At 41.8% G+C, this 17,588-nt stretch overlaps 1 protein-coding gene across 2 annotated transcripts in view; it reads right to left on the bottom strand.

The window, feature by feature from the left end:
- Positions 1–1,723: 1,723 nt before the first annotated feature.
- The window catches only part of LOC124796295 (constitutive coactivator of peroxisome proliferator-activated receptor gamma-like), a 60,739-nt gene continuing 44,874 nt past the window's right edge, over positions 1,724–17,588 (bottom strand). Inside the window, exons 1-2 of one of the 2 annotated variants that reach the window (XM_047260415.1) lie at positions 16,078–16,186; positions 1,724–3,133 (exon numbers count right to left, since the gene is read on the bottom strand). In XM_047260415.1, the coding sequence (XP_047116371.1) occupies positions 1,744–3,078 (1,335 nt within the window). In that variant the 5' untranslated portion in view covers positions 3,079–3,133; positions 16,078–16,186 and the 3' untranslated portion in view covers positions 1,724–1,743. Of the gene's footprint in view, positions 3,134–16,077; positions 16,187–17,588 lie in introns of those variants that run through there. The other variant, XM_047260414.1, reaches the window with a different exon arrangement.

Below are 17,588 nucleotides of genomic sequence, written 5' to 3'. Positions count from 1 at the left end.
TCTATCATTTATAAATGTGATCACATGTACTGCGTTGTTTCATAACCTTGCTACAGCTGACTCATGACGAATGACGTTACACATTTTCATTTGCAGCAGTAACTCAAAAGCAAACAAAGTAATTACCAGTCGCAAATAATGCTACTAGTTTAAGAGAATTCTGAATAATACTGATCACCTCTGAATAGTATGTCACTTCAGTAATGACTTCTTAATGATACAAAAAAAAATAATGCTTTGTAACTGGCCAATGAATGCCACTGTTTATTGTAATAAGACTACTTATAATGCCCATGATTATTAATGCTATGACAGTAATTAACTCATTTTCAATAATGACTTCTCAATGATACAAAAAAAAGAGAAAATAATGGTTTGTAACTGGCCAATAAATGCCACTGTTTATTGTAATGAGACTACTTATAATGCCCATGATTATTAATGCTATGACTGTAATTAACTGATTTTCAATAATGACTTCTTAATCATACAAAAAAAAACTGGCCAACGAATGCCACTGTTTCTTATATTTTAAATTTGTATTATGTCACTTTTATGCTATATATAGGAATACTAGTAGCTTGCTGCTACACTCATTAGCTCTTGGTTTGAATAATGACTTCTGTTGGTTTGTAACTGGCCATTGATTGCCACTGTTCGCTGTAATCAGATGATTTATGAACATTATTCTGTAATACTTCATACATGGTACAGAAATGTTCAGTAACAGGGCGATGAGTGCCACTAATTACTTAAATCAGTTGTTAGACTAGTGTAATTCTCATTGAAGACTAATATGTGACTTAATGTCCTTCAGCTTCTGACCTGACTACCCTGAATTACTGCAATATCCATTTGTCCTGTATATCCTCGTGATCATGGAGCACTATATTTGGTTTTGCACTAATTCTACGTTGGTGTGCCTTGTAAAAGCGTGGTGTTGACACGACATGCTGTCCACCACCGTGAGCGATGGAAACGTTATTATGGTCCCACTGTTTGGTGTACCTGATGTACTGCCAAAATGATAACATGGAATATTACTACGACATTTCAGTGTCTTGGGTACGCAGATTAATACTTCTGGGAAAAGAACTGCAGATTGTCTCACTTGGTGTTGTACTTCTGTGGAAAGATATGGACTTTCAGTGCAGCTGCGTGCAACCTAAAGTGCTACAACCATGATGCAATCCTTCCCTTTCCTATCCTAATTCTTGTAACATAGGGAAAAACATTTTTTTGCTAACATGATTTGTATGCATGACCTATACATTTTTTGTTAATTTGATAATATGTTCTGAACTTCAGTGCGTGTGCACTTTCGTCATTTTTCTAACATGATTTCTACTTATTGTATATACATTTGTGATTTGCTGATTTTTCTAACATGATTTCTACTCATTGTATGTACATTTTTTTGATTTGCTGATATGTTCTAAACTACAGTGCATGTGCACTTGTGTCATTTTGTTAATATGATTTGTATCCATTGCCTATACATTTTTTTCGATTTGCTGAAATATTCTGAATTTCAGTGCATGTGCACTTTTGTCATTTTATAACATGATTACTACTCATTGTATGTAAATATTGTCATACATTTTTGTGGGGGGATTACAGTCGTTAAACTGCGGGCCCTACTGGTAAGTAACTGAAGATCCGAACTGGTATTACTTTACAGTTTATAAAAGGTATTTTATGCTTAGTGGAGGTTTAAATAATTTCTACACTAGCACAGCCGCTTTAAATTCCAAACTCTAGTCGACTAAGTATTCCATTACTACTCAGGTGAGTGACAGTCCTCGAGTACGTTACCTCCTGTTGCCACAAGGCACGAAGTCCGGGGTGAGGGACGCTTGTGGGTAGCCGAGCCACTGCCACCGACTCCTCGCGTATGTTGCCGATGCCCATAGGCATCAGCTCTTTCACTTCGGCGGAGTCCGGGCCTCGCTCTCGAAGCAGAACAGCGTACAGTCTGGCCCTCATCGGTCGAAGCACCAATCCGGTAGGGCGCTGCTCGGCTAGGTCTTCTAGAACCTCACCGATGCGGAAACGCCTGCGCTTCATTACGGCGTACACCGCGGCAGGCATTTTGCACGTCACATGTCTCTCCTCGGCCAACCGCAGCAGTTCACCCCACGGGCCATCGCCAGTCGGCTCCTCTGCAACCGCGTTCCCGCGCCTGTAGCTGTCGATACTCGCTCTCACTTCGTCCTCCAAGTGATTCGGTTGGTCGTCGAAGGCGTAGGCACACAGAGCTGTAACATCCTCCGGCGGCCCATCCTTGACGAACTTGGCGACGTTCTCGACCCTGGAGCCCCTGCCGTAGCGTGAAAGAAGGTTGTCGTGTAGTGATGCCAGCTGCGACCTACTGATGATGTCGTTGCCGACGAATGACGCAAAGACTGGCAGGTGTTCGCGCCGGAGTCCCAGTTTCGAGGCTATGTCGGCAGGATTGTAGCGTCGCGCATTTAAGCTGCTGGTCATCTTCAGATGTTTGAAGAAGATAAGGCACGGAACTCCCTCGTGCACCAGCAGATCAGTGTCACTGGATATAATGCCGAGACAATGGTCTTCCCTAGCGGCGTACTCGGCCAGCTCATTGTCGCAATCGCCGGTTGCGACACGCACATTGCAGTCCAGTTCGGTACCAAAAATGACTCTTGCAGTGGGCACCACGGCCTCTGGCCTCAAATAGAATTTCCTCTCTTTCATAGAAAGTCCTGCACGAAAATCGGCAAAGAGTTCCGATATCTGCCACAATCTATCCTTTCTTCGGTTTGCCCAGGCATTCATCTTTTCTTCTACTGGTATGCCATCGAAGAAGAAAACCAACCGGATCCCACTGTCACGAAACCTCTGCACAAAGGTTCTGCACGACTCCCGGAATTGCTTGTACTGACCGCCGCAAAACTTATCTGCCGTACCGTATATGTGCCTGGCGCAAGCAGCGCCATCAACGGCAATGACTGGCTCCACAGTCTTTGTGCGCCTCCATTCATCTGCGACGTCTCTGATGTTTACTTCTTCGTACCATTGTTTTCCATCAATGAACGACTGAAGGCCCCGGATGCCCATCGCACTTCTTTCGTTCTAGCGCTATATACTGTTACGAATTTTAAGTCGCCGATACCTGTAGGCAAACAGATTATGAAATTAGAATGCGTAAAGGCTTCAAACCATAAGGCTTGCTTAAATGGCTAAAATTAAGAGTTCACATGCAAAACTATATGGTCGACAAAATAGAAAATTTGGGTGGGTAAAAGCAACATATGGTAATAACATTTTATTAACGACCGGTTTCGACGTCATGTAGAAGTCACATTCAGAAAAATGAGCATCTTCTGGTGGCTGCTTGCATGCTCAAGCGGCACATGGGAATTCCACTGTGTGACAGAACTTCACGAGCCGGCCGAGGTGGCCGAGCGGCTCTAGGCGCTACAGTCTGGAACTGCGTGACCGCTACGGTCGCAGGTTCGAATCCTGTCTCGGGCATGGGTGTGTGTGATGTCCTTAGGTTAGTTAGGTTTAAGTAGTTCTAAGTTATAGGGGACTGGTTCCCGTAGAAGTTAAGTCCCATAGTGTTCAGAGCCATTTGAACCAAGAAAGGATGAAATAAAACACATACACTGGATCTCTGAGTAAATTTTGTTCTGCATCAGTACAAATGGAAAAAAAGTTAATCAAAATCAACTACTGTCTTGAGAAATGATCCCCCCGTTCATCCATATAGCGTTGCCAACGATGCATAAGGTGCTGAATACCGTTTCCAGAATGAGATTTTCACTTTGCAGCGGAGTGTGCGCTGATATGAAACTTCCTGGCAGATTAAAACTGTGTGCCCGACCGAGACTCGAACTCGGGACCTTTGCCTTTCGCGGGCAAGTGCTCTACCATCTGAGCTACCGAAGCACGACTCACGCCCGGTACTCACAGCTTTACTTCTGCCAGTATCTCGTCTCCTACCTTCCAAACTTTACAGAAGCTCTCCTGCGAACCTTCTGTAAAGGAGAGCTTCTGTAAAGTTTGGAAGGTAGGAGACGAGATACTGGCAGAAGTAAAGCTGTGAGTACCGGGCGTGAGTCGTGCTTCGGTAGCTCAGATGGTAGAGGACTTGCCCGCGAAAGGCAAAGGTCCCGAGTTCGAGTCTCGGTCGGGCACACAGTTTTAATCTGCCAGGAAGTTTCACCATTAGCGTTGCGAACAATGTGAGTCACTCGTCGCTGAAATGAAGTGACGATATTCGCCTCTTCTGCAAAGCGCCAATCACGCAATGCTTTCTTCAATTGTGGAATGAAGTCGAAGTCGCATGAACTGCGGTTTGGTAAATAGGGTGGGAAGGGGAGAATTTTCCACCCCCACCACTGTACACAATTCTCGATGAAGTCTGTAGTGTGGGCTATACCGTTATTATGAAGAACGACTGCATTATCCATCAGTGCCGGACGTTTTCGCCGAAGTGAACATCGCGGATCGTACAGCAGAAAGTTGGGTTAGTATCCGGCATTGATGCTGTTGGCATTCCTAACAGGATGACTCCGGAATACCGTGGCTATCATACGCCAGAGAGAACATGGCCTTTGTTGGTGATGGATTCTGTCGCTCCTTGTGTCGTCCTGGTGAACCTCGATAAGGCCATTCTGATGATGGGACTTCAGTTCTGATTCATGCCCTAGTGTTCAGATTTCATCAGTCGCAATAATGCGACTGAGCGTGTTATTCCGTTCGCACTCAAATCGCTCCAGGTTGATGCAACTAGTCTCGTATCGCATCCACTTTCGCACTTCTGTCAACTGATGTAGTACCATTTTGAACACTTCCTGCTCACCTTCGAGGCCTGCCGTAAACTACGGAACACTGTTGCCCCCATATACCAGCCCGTGCCATCAGTCTCTGCATAGGCCAACGCCGGTCCTCTGTGGAACGCGGTTCAATAACAGCCACGGACAGGCCAGCACGGGCAGATCTGGGGTGCTCACTTGGTGGCGAGGATATAGTTGCTGCGCGTCCACGTCGGAAAGCCTCCAGCTAACCTGCAGCTATTCGGCAGGGTAATGCTGTGTTTACTGTGATTACGGTGATGCCACGTGTTCGACCGATAGACCACAGTTGCCATGACTTACGGAATGACCCTCATATTATTGTTATCTAGACTTGTTTTAGCCCATTTGTATCACCAAATCGCTGTTACTCCTCCGGAGCACGTTGTCCATATTATAATAAAAGTTAGTGGCAGTCGACTGCTAGTCATGGAAATTACATAACCACTAAAGTAGCATCTCACAATCATTCGATCGCCGTAAATTCCACTGTATTCTTAAATGTGAAAATGATTCGCATTTTAGCAAAAAAAAAAAAATAAAATAAAAAATAAAAAGAAATTGTTGAAATGGCTCGGAGCGCTATGGTACTTAACATCTGAGGTCATCAGTCCCCTAGAACTTAGAACTACTTAAACCTAACTAACCTAAGGACATCGCACACATCCATGCCCGAGGCAGGATTCGAACCTGCGACCGTAGCGGTCGCGTGGTTCCAGACTGAAGCGCCTAGAACCGCTCGGTCACACCGGCCGGCCGCATTTTAGCGCAATTGTAGAAAGTACGTAGGAGCAGGTGAGGCAACGCCACCTACATTTTATGTGTAAGGAAAGATTACACAGAGGTCTTCTCATTTAGAAATCGCACTTCAGTGGTGGTTGTTTGTGACAAGATCTTTTGGAAATTTGTGGTAAGCTCCTATGGGACCAAACTGCTGAGGACATCGGTCCCGACTTAATCTAACTTACGATAAGGACAACACATACTGTGAGGTAACGGGCGAGTCGTCGCGCCCTGAAAATATTCCAAGTTCTGTGGAAGCAGTGGCCGCACAGGCCGGTCGGCGGCCGCGGGCTGCTCGTTAGCAAAATACGTGGTGCCAAACGTTAGCCGGACGAGAGGGATAGCCCCGGCCCATGGTCCATCCGCGTGGCTGGGAATTCTGCTGTGACGAGGATGGTGCTGTGTGTCGATGAAGGAGACGTCTATTCCGGGAGTGCCAAAAGGTTCGTATGAGCACTTGCCAGCGGGCTCGTGCGCATGCGCAGAGCTGAATTCGCGTATGAGCAGTGTCTTCCTCGCGCTTCTGGCTACTTGACGCGTGGCTGTTTGCTGTACAGTAGCAGCAAGTAGCCAGATCCTACCCGTAAAAAATTTTCCGGCGCGCCCAAGCTGCCAGATTCGCGCATGGGCAGACCAAGCTGAGTTATAGTGGGGGGGATCCTTCCCCAAGTGACCCGTGTATATGTTTCGTGTCTTCGTAATATTGCTGGTCTCTTCGTTTACACCCCCCACGTCAAATGAAATCAAAACAGATTTCTGTGGCCGGGAGCCATCAAGTGAATTAACATACATTCTCATAACCATGAAAGACAAAAATAAGTTAGTAGTTTCAATTTTCTGATTTTATATTATTCCTACGTTATTAGCAATCTACCATTAATGTCTTAACGAAGATATTTCTGTTTTGTAGAGAAATTTGCTTCTATTAATTTTTTCCGCTGAGGCAGTTTATTTGAAACGAAGTGTTTCACACTATTGGCTACTTTCAACTTCGTTCAGTTTCAAGTGCAAATTTTCATTTTCTGGGACGAATGACACTATACCATAATAAAGAACCAAACATGAGATTACAGTACTGGACCTCCGAGAAAATTGGTATCACGAAAACCACATGAAAAGCTGAATATCAGGTACTTCATAGTGCATCTGGACATAGAAATGTGCAATTAGAGCGGAATGTAGCATTTTAGTATGGTTTATGAAATTCCGATGCTGGCTGGAGTAGTCTCTGATGTCCTGTTCCTTTTATGACACTATAAGATCTCTTAATGCTACATACGTACGAACACACGTGTACATTTACTTGAAGCTGACTAAGTAGGCAAATTTGGTAAGTAGTTTTGAATTAAATATTTTGTTCCAAATATGACAGCTTTAGCAGAATTTTACAAATCTGCCTTCTGTGAAAGTGTTTTTCGATCACAAGGCAATTGTCTAGTACTTCCTCTAGGCCTGAAGTTATTTCTTAATTTATGTTTACGTCTTAAATTTATAGAATGCCATTCTATGGTAAATTGCAGACTGGCAGCATATCGTGTTTTATCGTTTTAACTCCGCACATGGCCTCAAATTTAATCCTAGAGTAGAATATAAACTGTCAGTTGTACAGTTTCTTTGCCTCACAGACAAAAATGTTAATTTTTTGCACATTTTGAAATAGTCATGAAATTTACTGTCCTTTATTCCGGTGTAAGCTACACAAGAAACTGATTCTTTCTTTTTTTTTCAAGAAATTTGTATTCCATCCTACTAACTTTTTGCAGTGCTGTGAAGATGTAAACCTGTTGGAAATGCTACGTAACAACATTGCAGAGTACGAATTAAAAAAAAAAAAAAGATCTGTCAAATTCACTCCAAAGCAAAATGTTGTGGTATTTCGAGCTGTGGAATCTAATTTTGAAATGATATTTTGCCAAGAACTGCTTCCTTATTTGCATCCTTTATCTGGGTGGGATATGATAAAACAATTGCTCTAAGTACAACTCTGCATGTCTTCTCAACAACATGCCGCAGGGCTGCACATGGTCACGTGATGCCCCACCACGCACGAAATTCCACCAGAATTGCGACGAAAAGCGTAGCAGCAGAGCAAGCACCAAACACGGGCTGCCTACGTCATCGTAGCTGCGCATCCACAGTACAGCCTGTTGTCTCCTGCTGTCTGGTAACTGCTCAAACGAACCTAAAGATGGCGGACTTTGTGGAACCTTAATGGCAGACATTTCACAGTTCGTATAGAATTTAATAGTAGCCAGATGAATCATGATAACTAAAAAGGAAACATGTACATTACCAATATTTGCACGACGATTCTGATGGTTTAATCATATTGACAACATATTTATTAGTTTAAAGTTTAGTATCTGACGGTAAATTATACAAGTAACACCCAGAAACGAATTTCCAAAATATAAACGCTTCATCCGATTTTGTCGATCGCCGTGTCTTTAGAAAGCTATTAGTGTAAAACTGGATTGGTATGACTTACAGGCATGTAACTTGAATAGTTCACGAGGTATTGGAGGTCAAAGTGGCCGATTACTATCGGTCGCGTCAGGCCATAAGTACTCCACAGTTACACGATAAAACGGTAGCAGCATGCTTATAAATATATTGATTCATCTATGTCTTTGTTAATATACGATATATGCTATTCATGAAGAAACAGGTCAATTATTTACGGTGTTTTAGAAAGCACAGAGACATTAGGGTCCTGGCCTACCTTTTCCTTCTTTTCTTTTGATATATGTTTATTTAATAGTTTATGTATCTAATAATTTGTGTTCGAGCGTGTTTGTGGCCCAGCCGTAGGAATATTTGTTTAATTTCAAGTATTTAAATCCAAATCCAGTATTTCGTATGTTTCATTAGGTTTGTGTGACTGTGCGTTGGCATAAAGACATGGCGCGAGCCAATCACAGCGATCGTGAATGGGGAGACTGGATGGAACCGAGTTTCCGGCGTGGACATAGGGATAGTCTGGGAAGTGCGGGAGTTCTGGACAGGACGGCACTGGACACGGGAAGTGCCGGGACTGTACGGGCGACAGACGCACGGTCGCGAAAGAGACTTGGGAGTGTGGAGCCGTTTGCGCGTGGTCGCGAGAGACAGAAATACTTCAGAGTGCGGACTTGTGAGATTTCCGAGGTTTGTGCAGTGAAGACGTAGTGTGCGTTTAGAAGTGAATGCCTCGCGAGCTATGTTGCTGTTCATAACTAATTACGTGCTGTAGGAATCTATTGTTTCCCTGTTATTCAAAAATGGTTCAAATGGCTCTGAGCACTATGGGACTCAACTTCTGAGGTCATCAGTCCCCTAGAACTTAGAACTACTTAAACCTAACTAACCTAAGGACATCACACACATCCATGCCCGAAGCAGGATTCGAACCCGCGACCGTAGCGGTTTCGCGGTTCCAGAGTGTAGCGCCTAGAACCGCTCGGCCACAACGGCCGGTTGTTCTGTTATTACCAAGCAACAAACTTAGGAACCAACGCAACTGGATACAGATCACAAGTATATACAACATTTATTACCAATACCCAGAATTAAAATTTTTAACAGAACAACGACTAGCCGATCAGATCCGTGTAATAATAAAAAATAACAGGATACCCCAGTCAGAATTAGAAAACATCAAACAAGAAGTACAAAAAATACTAGAACAAAATAATGTGCAATCAGCAGAAGAAGAAAATGCAGTAATGGGCTCAAACATCCCAGGGCAAACAAACAAAGAACAACACGCATCAATTAAACAATCAGAGGAAAACGAAATCTTAAGACAGCCACCAGAACAGGCACAAATAGAACACGAAGTGACACACATGTTAGATATAGAAGAAAACTTTCAGTTGACACATATAGAATACAAAGACACAAATACAGACATTACACCATTCTTGCATAGACCACCAAATAACCCACAAGTCGAAACAACAATAACAACTATCAACACAATCATACACAACAAAATAAATGAAAATACAACTATCGAAGAGTTACAACTACTGATTTATATAGGAGCACTCATTAAACTAAATATACACACTAGGCAGAGTTCAGAACAAACCAACACACAGAAGAAGCCCACAAAACCAGCGTGGCAACACAGGCTACAGATCAGAATAGAAAAACTGAGAAAAGACATTGGACAGCTAACAAAATTTATAAGGAATGAAAAATCAGACAAAAAACGAAAAAGGTTAGGTAACATCTCACAACAAGAAGCGATAGAGCAATTAGATGAAAAGAAGCAGAAATTACAAGCATTGGCCAAACGACTTAGAAGAAGATTATACCACAAATGCCTGAAGTGATAATTTTGCAACATGAAGTCACCCGAGCAATTAATTCTACTCACAGTTGGAAAGCCCCTGGAAAAGATAAAATAGCAAATTTCTGGCTAAAGAAGTTCACCTCAACACATTCACATCTAACTAAATTATTTAACAGTTACATTGCAGACCCATACACATTCCCTGATACACTTACACACGGAATAACTTATCTGAAACCTAAAGATCAAGCAGACACAGCAAACCCAGCTAAATATCGCCCCATAACATGCCTACCAACAATATACAAAATATTAACTTCAGTCATTACACAAAAATTAATGACACATACAACACAGAACAAAATTATAAATGAAGAACAAAAAGGCTGTTGCAAAGGAGCACGAGGATGTAAAGAGCAACTGATAATAGATGCAGAGGTGACATATCAAGCTAAAACTAAACGAAGGTCGCTACACTACACATACATTGATTACCAAAAAGCTTTTGGTAGTGTACCCCACTCATGGTTACTACAAATATTGGAAATATACAAAGTAGATCGTAAATTGATACAGTTCCTAAACATAGTAATGAAAAATTGGAAAACCACACTTAACATCCAAACAAATTCAAATAATATCACATCACAGCCAATACAGATTAAGCGTGGAATATACCAAGGAGATTCATTAAGTCCTCTCTGGTTCTGTCTTGCTCTGAACCCACTATCCAACATGCTAAATAATACAAATTATGGATACAATATTACTGGAACATACCAACACTAAATCACACATTTGGTATACATGGATGATCTAAAACTACTGGCAGCAACAAATCAACAACTCAACCAATTACTAAAGATAACAGAAGTATTCGGCAATGATATAAATATGGCTTTTGGAACAGACAAATGTAAGAAAAATAGCATAGTCAAGGGAAAACACACTAAACAAGAAGATTACATATTGGATAACCACAGTGAGTGCATAGAAGCGATGGAAAAAAAGAGATGCCTGTAAATATCTAGGATACAGACAAAAAATAGCAATATATAATACAAATATTAAAGAAGAACTAAAAGAAAATTATAGACAAAGATTAACAAAAATACTGAAAACAGAATAGACAGCAAGAAACAAGACAAAAGCTATAAATTGAGAAAGGAAAGAAACAATAATAATAATAATAATAATATTACTATTAATACTTCTGCACATGTTTTACAGTTGTTTCTTTATTCTTCTGCTCCGATTGTTTACGTTTAATTTCACTAATACTATTAATTATAATATTATAATTGTTATTATTACTGTTTTTAGTATTACTATTAATATTTCTGCATCTGTGATACAGTTGTTACTTTATGATTCTGTTCAGATTGTTTGTATATGTTTATTCCGTGAAACTACGAATGTACTCGATAGGTTTATTACGTTCAAATAAACGAAGCAAAAGCGGATTGCCAAAAAACATTACAACAACTTCCAAATAGCACTTTTACATGTCAGGAACATGATGTTCCATAGAACAGTTTCACATATACTACAGTAAAGAAACTCGTATGACCGGGGCTCGAATCCAACAAGGGTCCTGAGTTCTAGTCCAACACCCTTGGTATGACAAACTGACGCTCTACCGACCTCCCAAATATTTCTTTTATATTTCGCTTTTTTTTCTTTTCCTGGCCTCCTTTCTCCCCCTAAAGAGTACATCGTCTTCTCTCATGAGGATAAAGTTTTCCTCTGAGATTGCTTCAACACAAACTAAGGTGCTTCTGAGCTGTGTATTTCAGAGTAAATTTCTGTTTCCTTTAAAATGTTTCCTTTAAAAGAAATACACAGGTATGAGACAAAACACAAGAATTTGTAATTATGTTTTTGAGTTTAAGTCTTTTTCTATTCACTTTGTAGACTAAGTTTCATGTACTTACATTTACTAAAAATTTTGCAAAGTTTTCTTGTATTCTCTAGTCTTTGTTGTATTATGACGCTTGAGGAAAACATACATTCGGAAATTATCTCTGGTTTTATTTTCTTCGATCAGGAGAAAATGCATTCAATATGGTTCAAATGGCTCTAAGATCTATGGGACTTAACATCTGAGGTCATCAGTCCCCTAGACTTACAACTACTTAAACCTAACTAACCAAAGGACATCACACACATCCATGCCCGAGGCAGGATTCGAACCCGCGACCGTAGCAGCAGCGTGGTTCCTGACTGAAGCGCTTAGAACCGCTCGGCCACAGCAGCAGGCGGAAATGCATTGTTTGGCCTTTTAACCAATTCGTGGCATTTCTTTTTGTAAATGAATATGGAATCAATAGCATTCAGAAAATTGGCAGGCAGATCTTGGGGAAGGGGGTACTGTTCATGTTGTCGTGGCTAACATTTGTCAGGGAATTGGCCAGATGACTCTCACTGTAGTGCACACAAACCTATGTTCTTCGGTTTCTATTAGGTCACAATTCTCACATGGTGGGGAATCATCCAGATGAATGGCATGAAGTTTCACTGCGGTTGCTACTTTCAGTTTCCTGCCTTGCACCGGTTTCACATCTGCTGGTGGGTGACGGATGCTGACATTTTTCTAAATAAATTTCCAGTTGTAGTGCGGGTATTTTTGTTGAATCAAATTTCCACTTTTATCTTCAATTAATATTAATTTCACATATATTCGATGGGCGGATTCTGGATGTCACTGAGTTCGAATAAAAATTGTTGAAAATGATCAAAGGCATTGGGGACGTGGCGCATATCTATGGGTGCATTCAAGACAGAGGGAGTAATTTCGTCTAGTAAGTGGGATGTGGGGCTGGTGAGTATCTGCTTCCATAACTTGTATGTGCAACACACGAAAAAAGCTTATGACCTTCTCCCAACGTCAGTGAGATTTAATCTCCTGTTATCGGCTGAGAGGGTCAACGTGTCAAACTTGACTTTGAAAATGTTACCACGAATTATAAAACGACGCAGAGCTGAGAGAATTCTCGCTGCTGCTTCACGTGGCGTGGGTGAAACCTGTGCCACATAATTGACTTTACAAACCATGCACATATTTGCTAAGGCTGGCTTTTGGATGTCGTCAAGTCCCCTCACGCTATGTTCTGTGACGATGGATCGCACGCTGGCAAGGTTTTTGCTAGAGTTTATGGGTACAGTATGCTTTACATTAGACCTCTAGTAGGTACCTAGAATTTGGATATGGGTGACAATATTTAGTTGTTTCGTGTTTCGCAAAGATATGCCATGCTCTACGTTCATGATGCGTCATTTAGTTTTGCTTAGCGGCGCACCTGATGCAAGTTCGTAGTTGCTGATGACTTACAATGCCTTCTCCACGTCACTTTCACCGGAGATCACGAGGCCCACATTGTCTGCGTATGCCTTGCATATGATTCTTTGGCCGTTACGAACAGCCCTCATAGCTGTTTCTGCAGTGTGGCTACTAGGGACTCAATGGCAATGCCACACAAGGCCATCGACACAGGACATCCTTGTCTCACCGAACTCGTGAACGCAAGTTGTCTGGTTAGCTGACCATTAATCACGATTTTCGATGTGCAGTTCTTCAAAATTCTATCAGTGATGTTGACAAAACATTGGGGAAAATCCAGTGCGGTCGTTGTTTTGAGAAGGCTTTCATTACGCGAAGTCAGTGTGAAAGCTATCAGTAAGTGTACGATACGTAGCTGCCTGATGTTACTTGGTCTGGACGAAGTAACCGTTCGTGAGGGGAGACTGGCAGCGTCTCTGTGAAAAGCAAAAGCAGTTTCTCTCATTTCCTCATCTTCCGCGGTCTCGTCAGCCCAATTCCTCTCTAACGAAGGTCTGGACATATCTTTCGCGGTTGTAAGGCGGATTTCTGCAGTACCTTTGTGTGGAACTGCACTTGTTTTGTTTCCGCGGGGGTGGCTGTACTACTACTGGCAGCTGTGGGAACAGGTGTACGCTGAATGCGATCAGAAAATTCCTCTGGACTTTAATTTCAGGGCCACTCGTTTCACTTTTTCGCCCTTCAGTGGGACAATTTTCTCAACAGCTTGATGTGTGATCCTTTGTTTCATATTTTTTTCTGGGGGAGCGGCTTTTCTGTGAGGTTGGCACATTTTTCTGCAGCAGTATCGCGTTCAGGTTCAGCGATGTTCCAGTCAGCAGACGGTGTATCCGATGTCGATATACTGTCCGGAACGGACTAGTTTAGGGCTTCCTTAGACTGTTTGGCCGGTTGTGGTGCAGCCCGAATTACGTCCGCAACTTCAGTGACTTCCAGTGGCATACCGTTAGCTGTGGCATTATCTGTTTGAGGAGTGACCAGAACGGGCGCCGTGTGTCTGAGTGCAGCAACAACCGCCACGTACGTTATCGGCACAGAGGACATTGCTGCAGGCCTAACTGATTCGCCGGCCGACAGCTGGCCCACGAGCCGTTTTACACACTGGGCATGCACGTGACCCACTGAACTACACCCTGCGCACGTTCCAAGCCGTCCTTCATACATAACGATAGGTCGGTAGCCACAGATGTTAATGTAAGATGGTATATGTTTTTGTAGTTCCACTTTAAGTTGTCTGATATCCTTCAGCACCAGAAACTTGTGTCAGTTCGTCCATTTTCTGGAATACTATTGAGCACTCTACTGCATTTATTTGCTCGTCTGGGACTTCAAATGGCTATTCGAAAATACTTACTGTTCTTATATTGAAACCGGCATCGGTAACTTCACTAATATTTCCGTCACAAGATTCGACAATTTTATCACAAAGAAGGCAACTGTCACGATCGAGAAATACCTAGCAACTAAACCATCACGACATATCTTCACAGTTTCTGCAAGAAATTCATAAGAATTCGGTTTAATAAAGTTCCGAGCAAAGATTAACATCAAAGTTTCTGCTCTACTTAGTTGACTCATACTTGAATCTTCTCATGTTCACGTGAACACAAACATACACCGGAATGCTGCAATAAGTGCTCAAACTTACCGCGAGCGAACGAGACGGCTGCTGCGCACGGCGGAGGTTCACAGGGGACCGCAGCCGAAGGCACACTGACGGGAGCTCTACAAGAGATACGCCCAAAGTTATCTTTCTCTTGTGGCCCGTATGTCACGTTTACGTACGTACTCATGGACGCCAGCACAGATTACGAACTACAGCCGGGTTTTGGTTGATACGCTGTCGATATACAACGTTTAGTACTGATCTGACTGACTGACATCTGGTGGTTTGGGTGTGAGTGGACAATGCGGCTGACTGATTTGCAGAGGCCCGAGTGCGATTCCCGGCCGGATCAGAGATTTTATCAGCTCGGGGACTGGGTGCTGTGTTATCCTCATCACCATTGCATCATGATCTACGTGCAAGTTGTCGAAGTGGAGTAAAAAAGAAAATACCCGCACTAGGTTTCCGAACAACGCCAAATGCGATCTCGTAGCCAATAATTCCACACTGTCATTTCAATTTTTTACTGAAGGGAGTAATAACAATTTTTCCCAAAAATATATTTTAGGAAACATTGAGTTTATAGCCGCATCTAGAATCAGAAGCAAGTCTTGGTTATGTTCCTCAAATTATTTCGTGAAATTACTCCCTGTGCCCGTCTGTGTACACTCGCTAAAGTCAATTCATCGATTATATATCTTCAATTTCGAAGCAGTTTCTATCGCGCACGAAGTTACGCAAAACGACACAGGCTTTTACAATAAATAAAGAAAAATCTTGGAAAAATTCTCCATTTGTTGCTTCATATTCCCAGAGCACATTCTGCGCATCTTCGAGCCTTGAAAGACGCTAATTGAAAATTTCCTTGGCAATAGTCAACATATTGGCTCCATATCATCGAAGGAGGTGACTGTGCAGTCCAAAAGCCTCATTGCTCACGAAAAAGTAAGGTCTCCTGGGTCCTGTTGTTCAAGAATTTCCATTTCTTTATTTCCTAGCGATATCCATATAGAACTGAATTTGAACATGAATGACAATCCTTCCCGTAACTTCCAGTATGGACGTATACAAACCGGTATACTGAATCTGCCACCGCCCTGAAAGTAATGGATGAAGTGTATTTTGTACATGAAATAAATCGAATTTGATGCGTTCACAACTCGATAAAAGGAGAAAAGAAAAATTTTTAGCAACTGCTTTTTTTCAAATATCTTATCGAAATAATAATTACACAAACGGGATAACTTACCATTTACATCTACATCTATCTGCATCTAAATGGATACTCCGTCAGCGTTGAGTTTTTATTTCAGCACAGAGTAAAAAAGTTTCCAAGTTTCTTCAGAAGTCGATGAATGCCAAGATGGAAATTAAAAGTTTTGTAAACACGCACACTCAGGTTCAAACTTTTCAGGTTCTTATTTGTATTTAACATTAATTACGAAAGCTACGTAATTGTTCATTTTGCGTAGAAATACAATAATGTACTACAAAATTACACTTCAGCACTATACTTTTACATAAATGTTCGATAAGAAGAAGTGCAAAATAAAAGTATAAAATGCTATTGAAATTATACCCATTATAATGACTACAACGATACTAAAATGATCTATTGACCACTTTCTGCAATGTTCTCATAAAGCTCTTCTGCTCCTTCTCGTACATTAAAATGCCTTCTAAGTTTTAAGACGTACTTTTTCTTTTCATTGCTGTCAAAGTTGTTCTTGTCCAAGGTGGCTACTTTCCTCACATACTGGCTTCAGTTTCTGGATATCCATACCTCAACCTCGACAGGAGTGGTGCTGACAATAACAACAACAACAACAACAACAACAACAACAACTGACTGATCACTTAACTTCAAAGAAATCTTAGACATTAGGCCTTTTACTGCACTGGACCGTAGAGCCTTTGCTCCCAATCTTCATTTAATATCTTGACGATGCCATGTTGTCCCGGCACTTTATAGTATTCAGTCAATGAAAGAATATCTTCCTTTCTCCGGTAGTCTTTATCCACTATGCTAACACTGAGTCAGGTTCATAGTTGTGACGACAAAATGGAAGGTAATATACCATCTTATTAAATTTTGGGGTTCTTCCTTGAAGAACATTATTGTGCCATCATTACTGTATTTTTGTTTTGACGGGACAGGAATAAAAAAAAATGAATTTCACTTGGACGATTTTATGGCTGGGACGCCTCAAAGTTTGTGAAAATCCAAAGAGCACAGGCTACGTAGTTGCACCGCTTCGGTCTTTCTGTTCCAAGCCAAATATATAATGTAATCCTTTCCTGTGTCTGTGGTTGGGAACGAATCATTAAGCACAAATTGTACAGCCATGCCCGTACAGCCAAACCCGTCTTGAACAGAATACTTCACCCACGGAGAGCTTCGGTATTGGCTGATTTTGTTGTACGGTATATCAAACATACTTTAAGTGCATTAGTATTTACCTCTTTAATTATTGCACAGAACTTTTTTGCACGGAGTTTGTGCAAACTGTGGTTCGTTGTTAACTGATCCTTTTTCTCCAAAGCTTGTTCCTTTTGAGAGCGTCTTTGGGCATCTCCGATGTTGCGTGAGATGTTGCGACACATACAGATACTGTCTGGCCATCTTTTTTCGTCATGCTGTAGTTTATCGAAACAGTATTCTTCCTTTTTCGTTTTTTCTTCCTGACAAAGATGGCTCGAACTGAGCAATAATCAGGAGTCAATGCTGTTTGAACCACTAATTGTTGGTTCTGGCGGCAA

This window comes from Schistocerca piceifrons, chromosome 4 (assembly GCF_021461385.2).
Source record: "Schistocerca piceifrons isolate TAMUIC-IGC-003096 chromosome 4, iqSchPice1.1, whole genome shotgun sequence".
NCBI classification, from domain to species: domain Eukaryota; kingdom Metazoa; phylum Arthropoda; class Insecta; order Orthoptera; family Acrididae; genus Schistocerca; species Schistocerca piceifrons.
The sequence above is the reverse complement of the archived record's forward strand: the minus strand, read 5'-3'. Positions and strand labels throughout refer to the sequence as shown.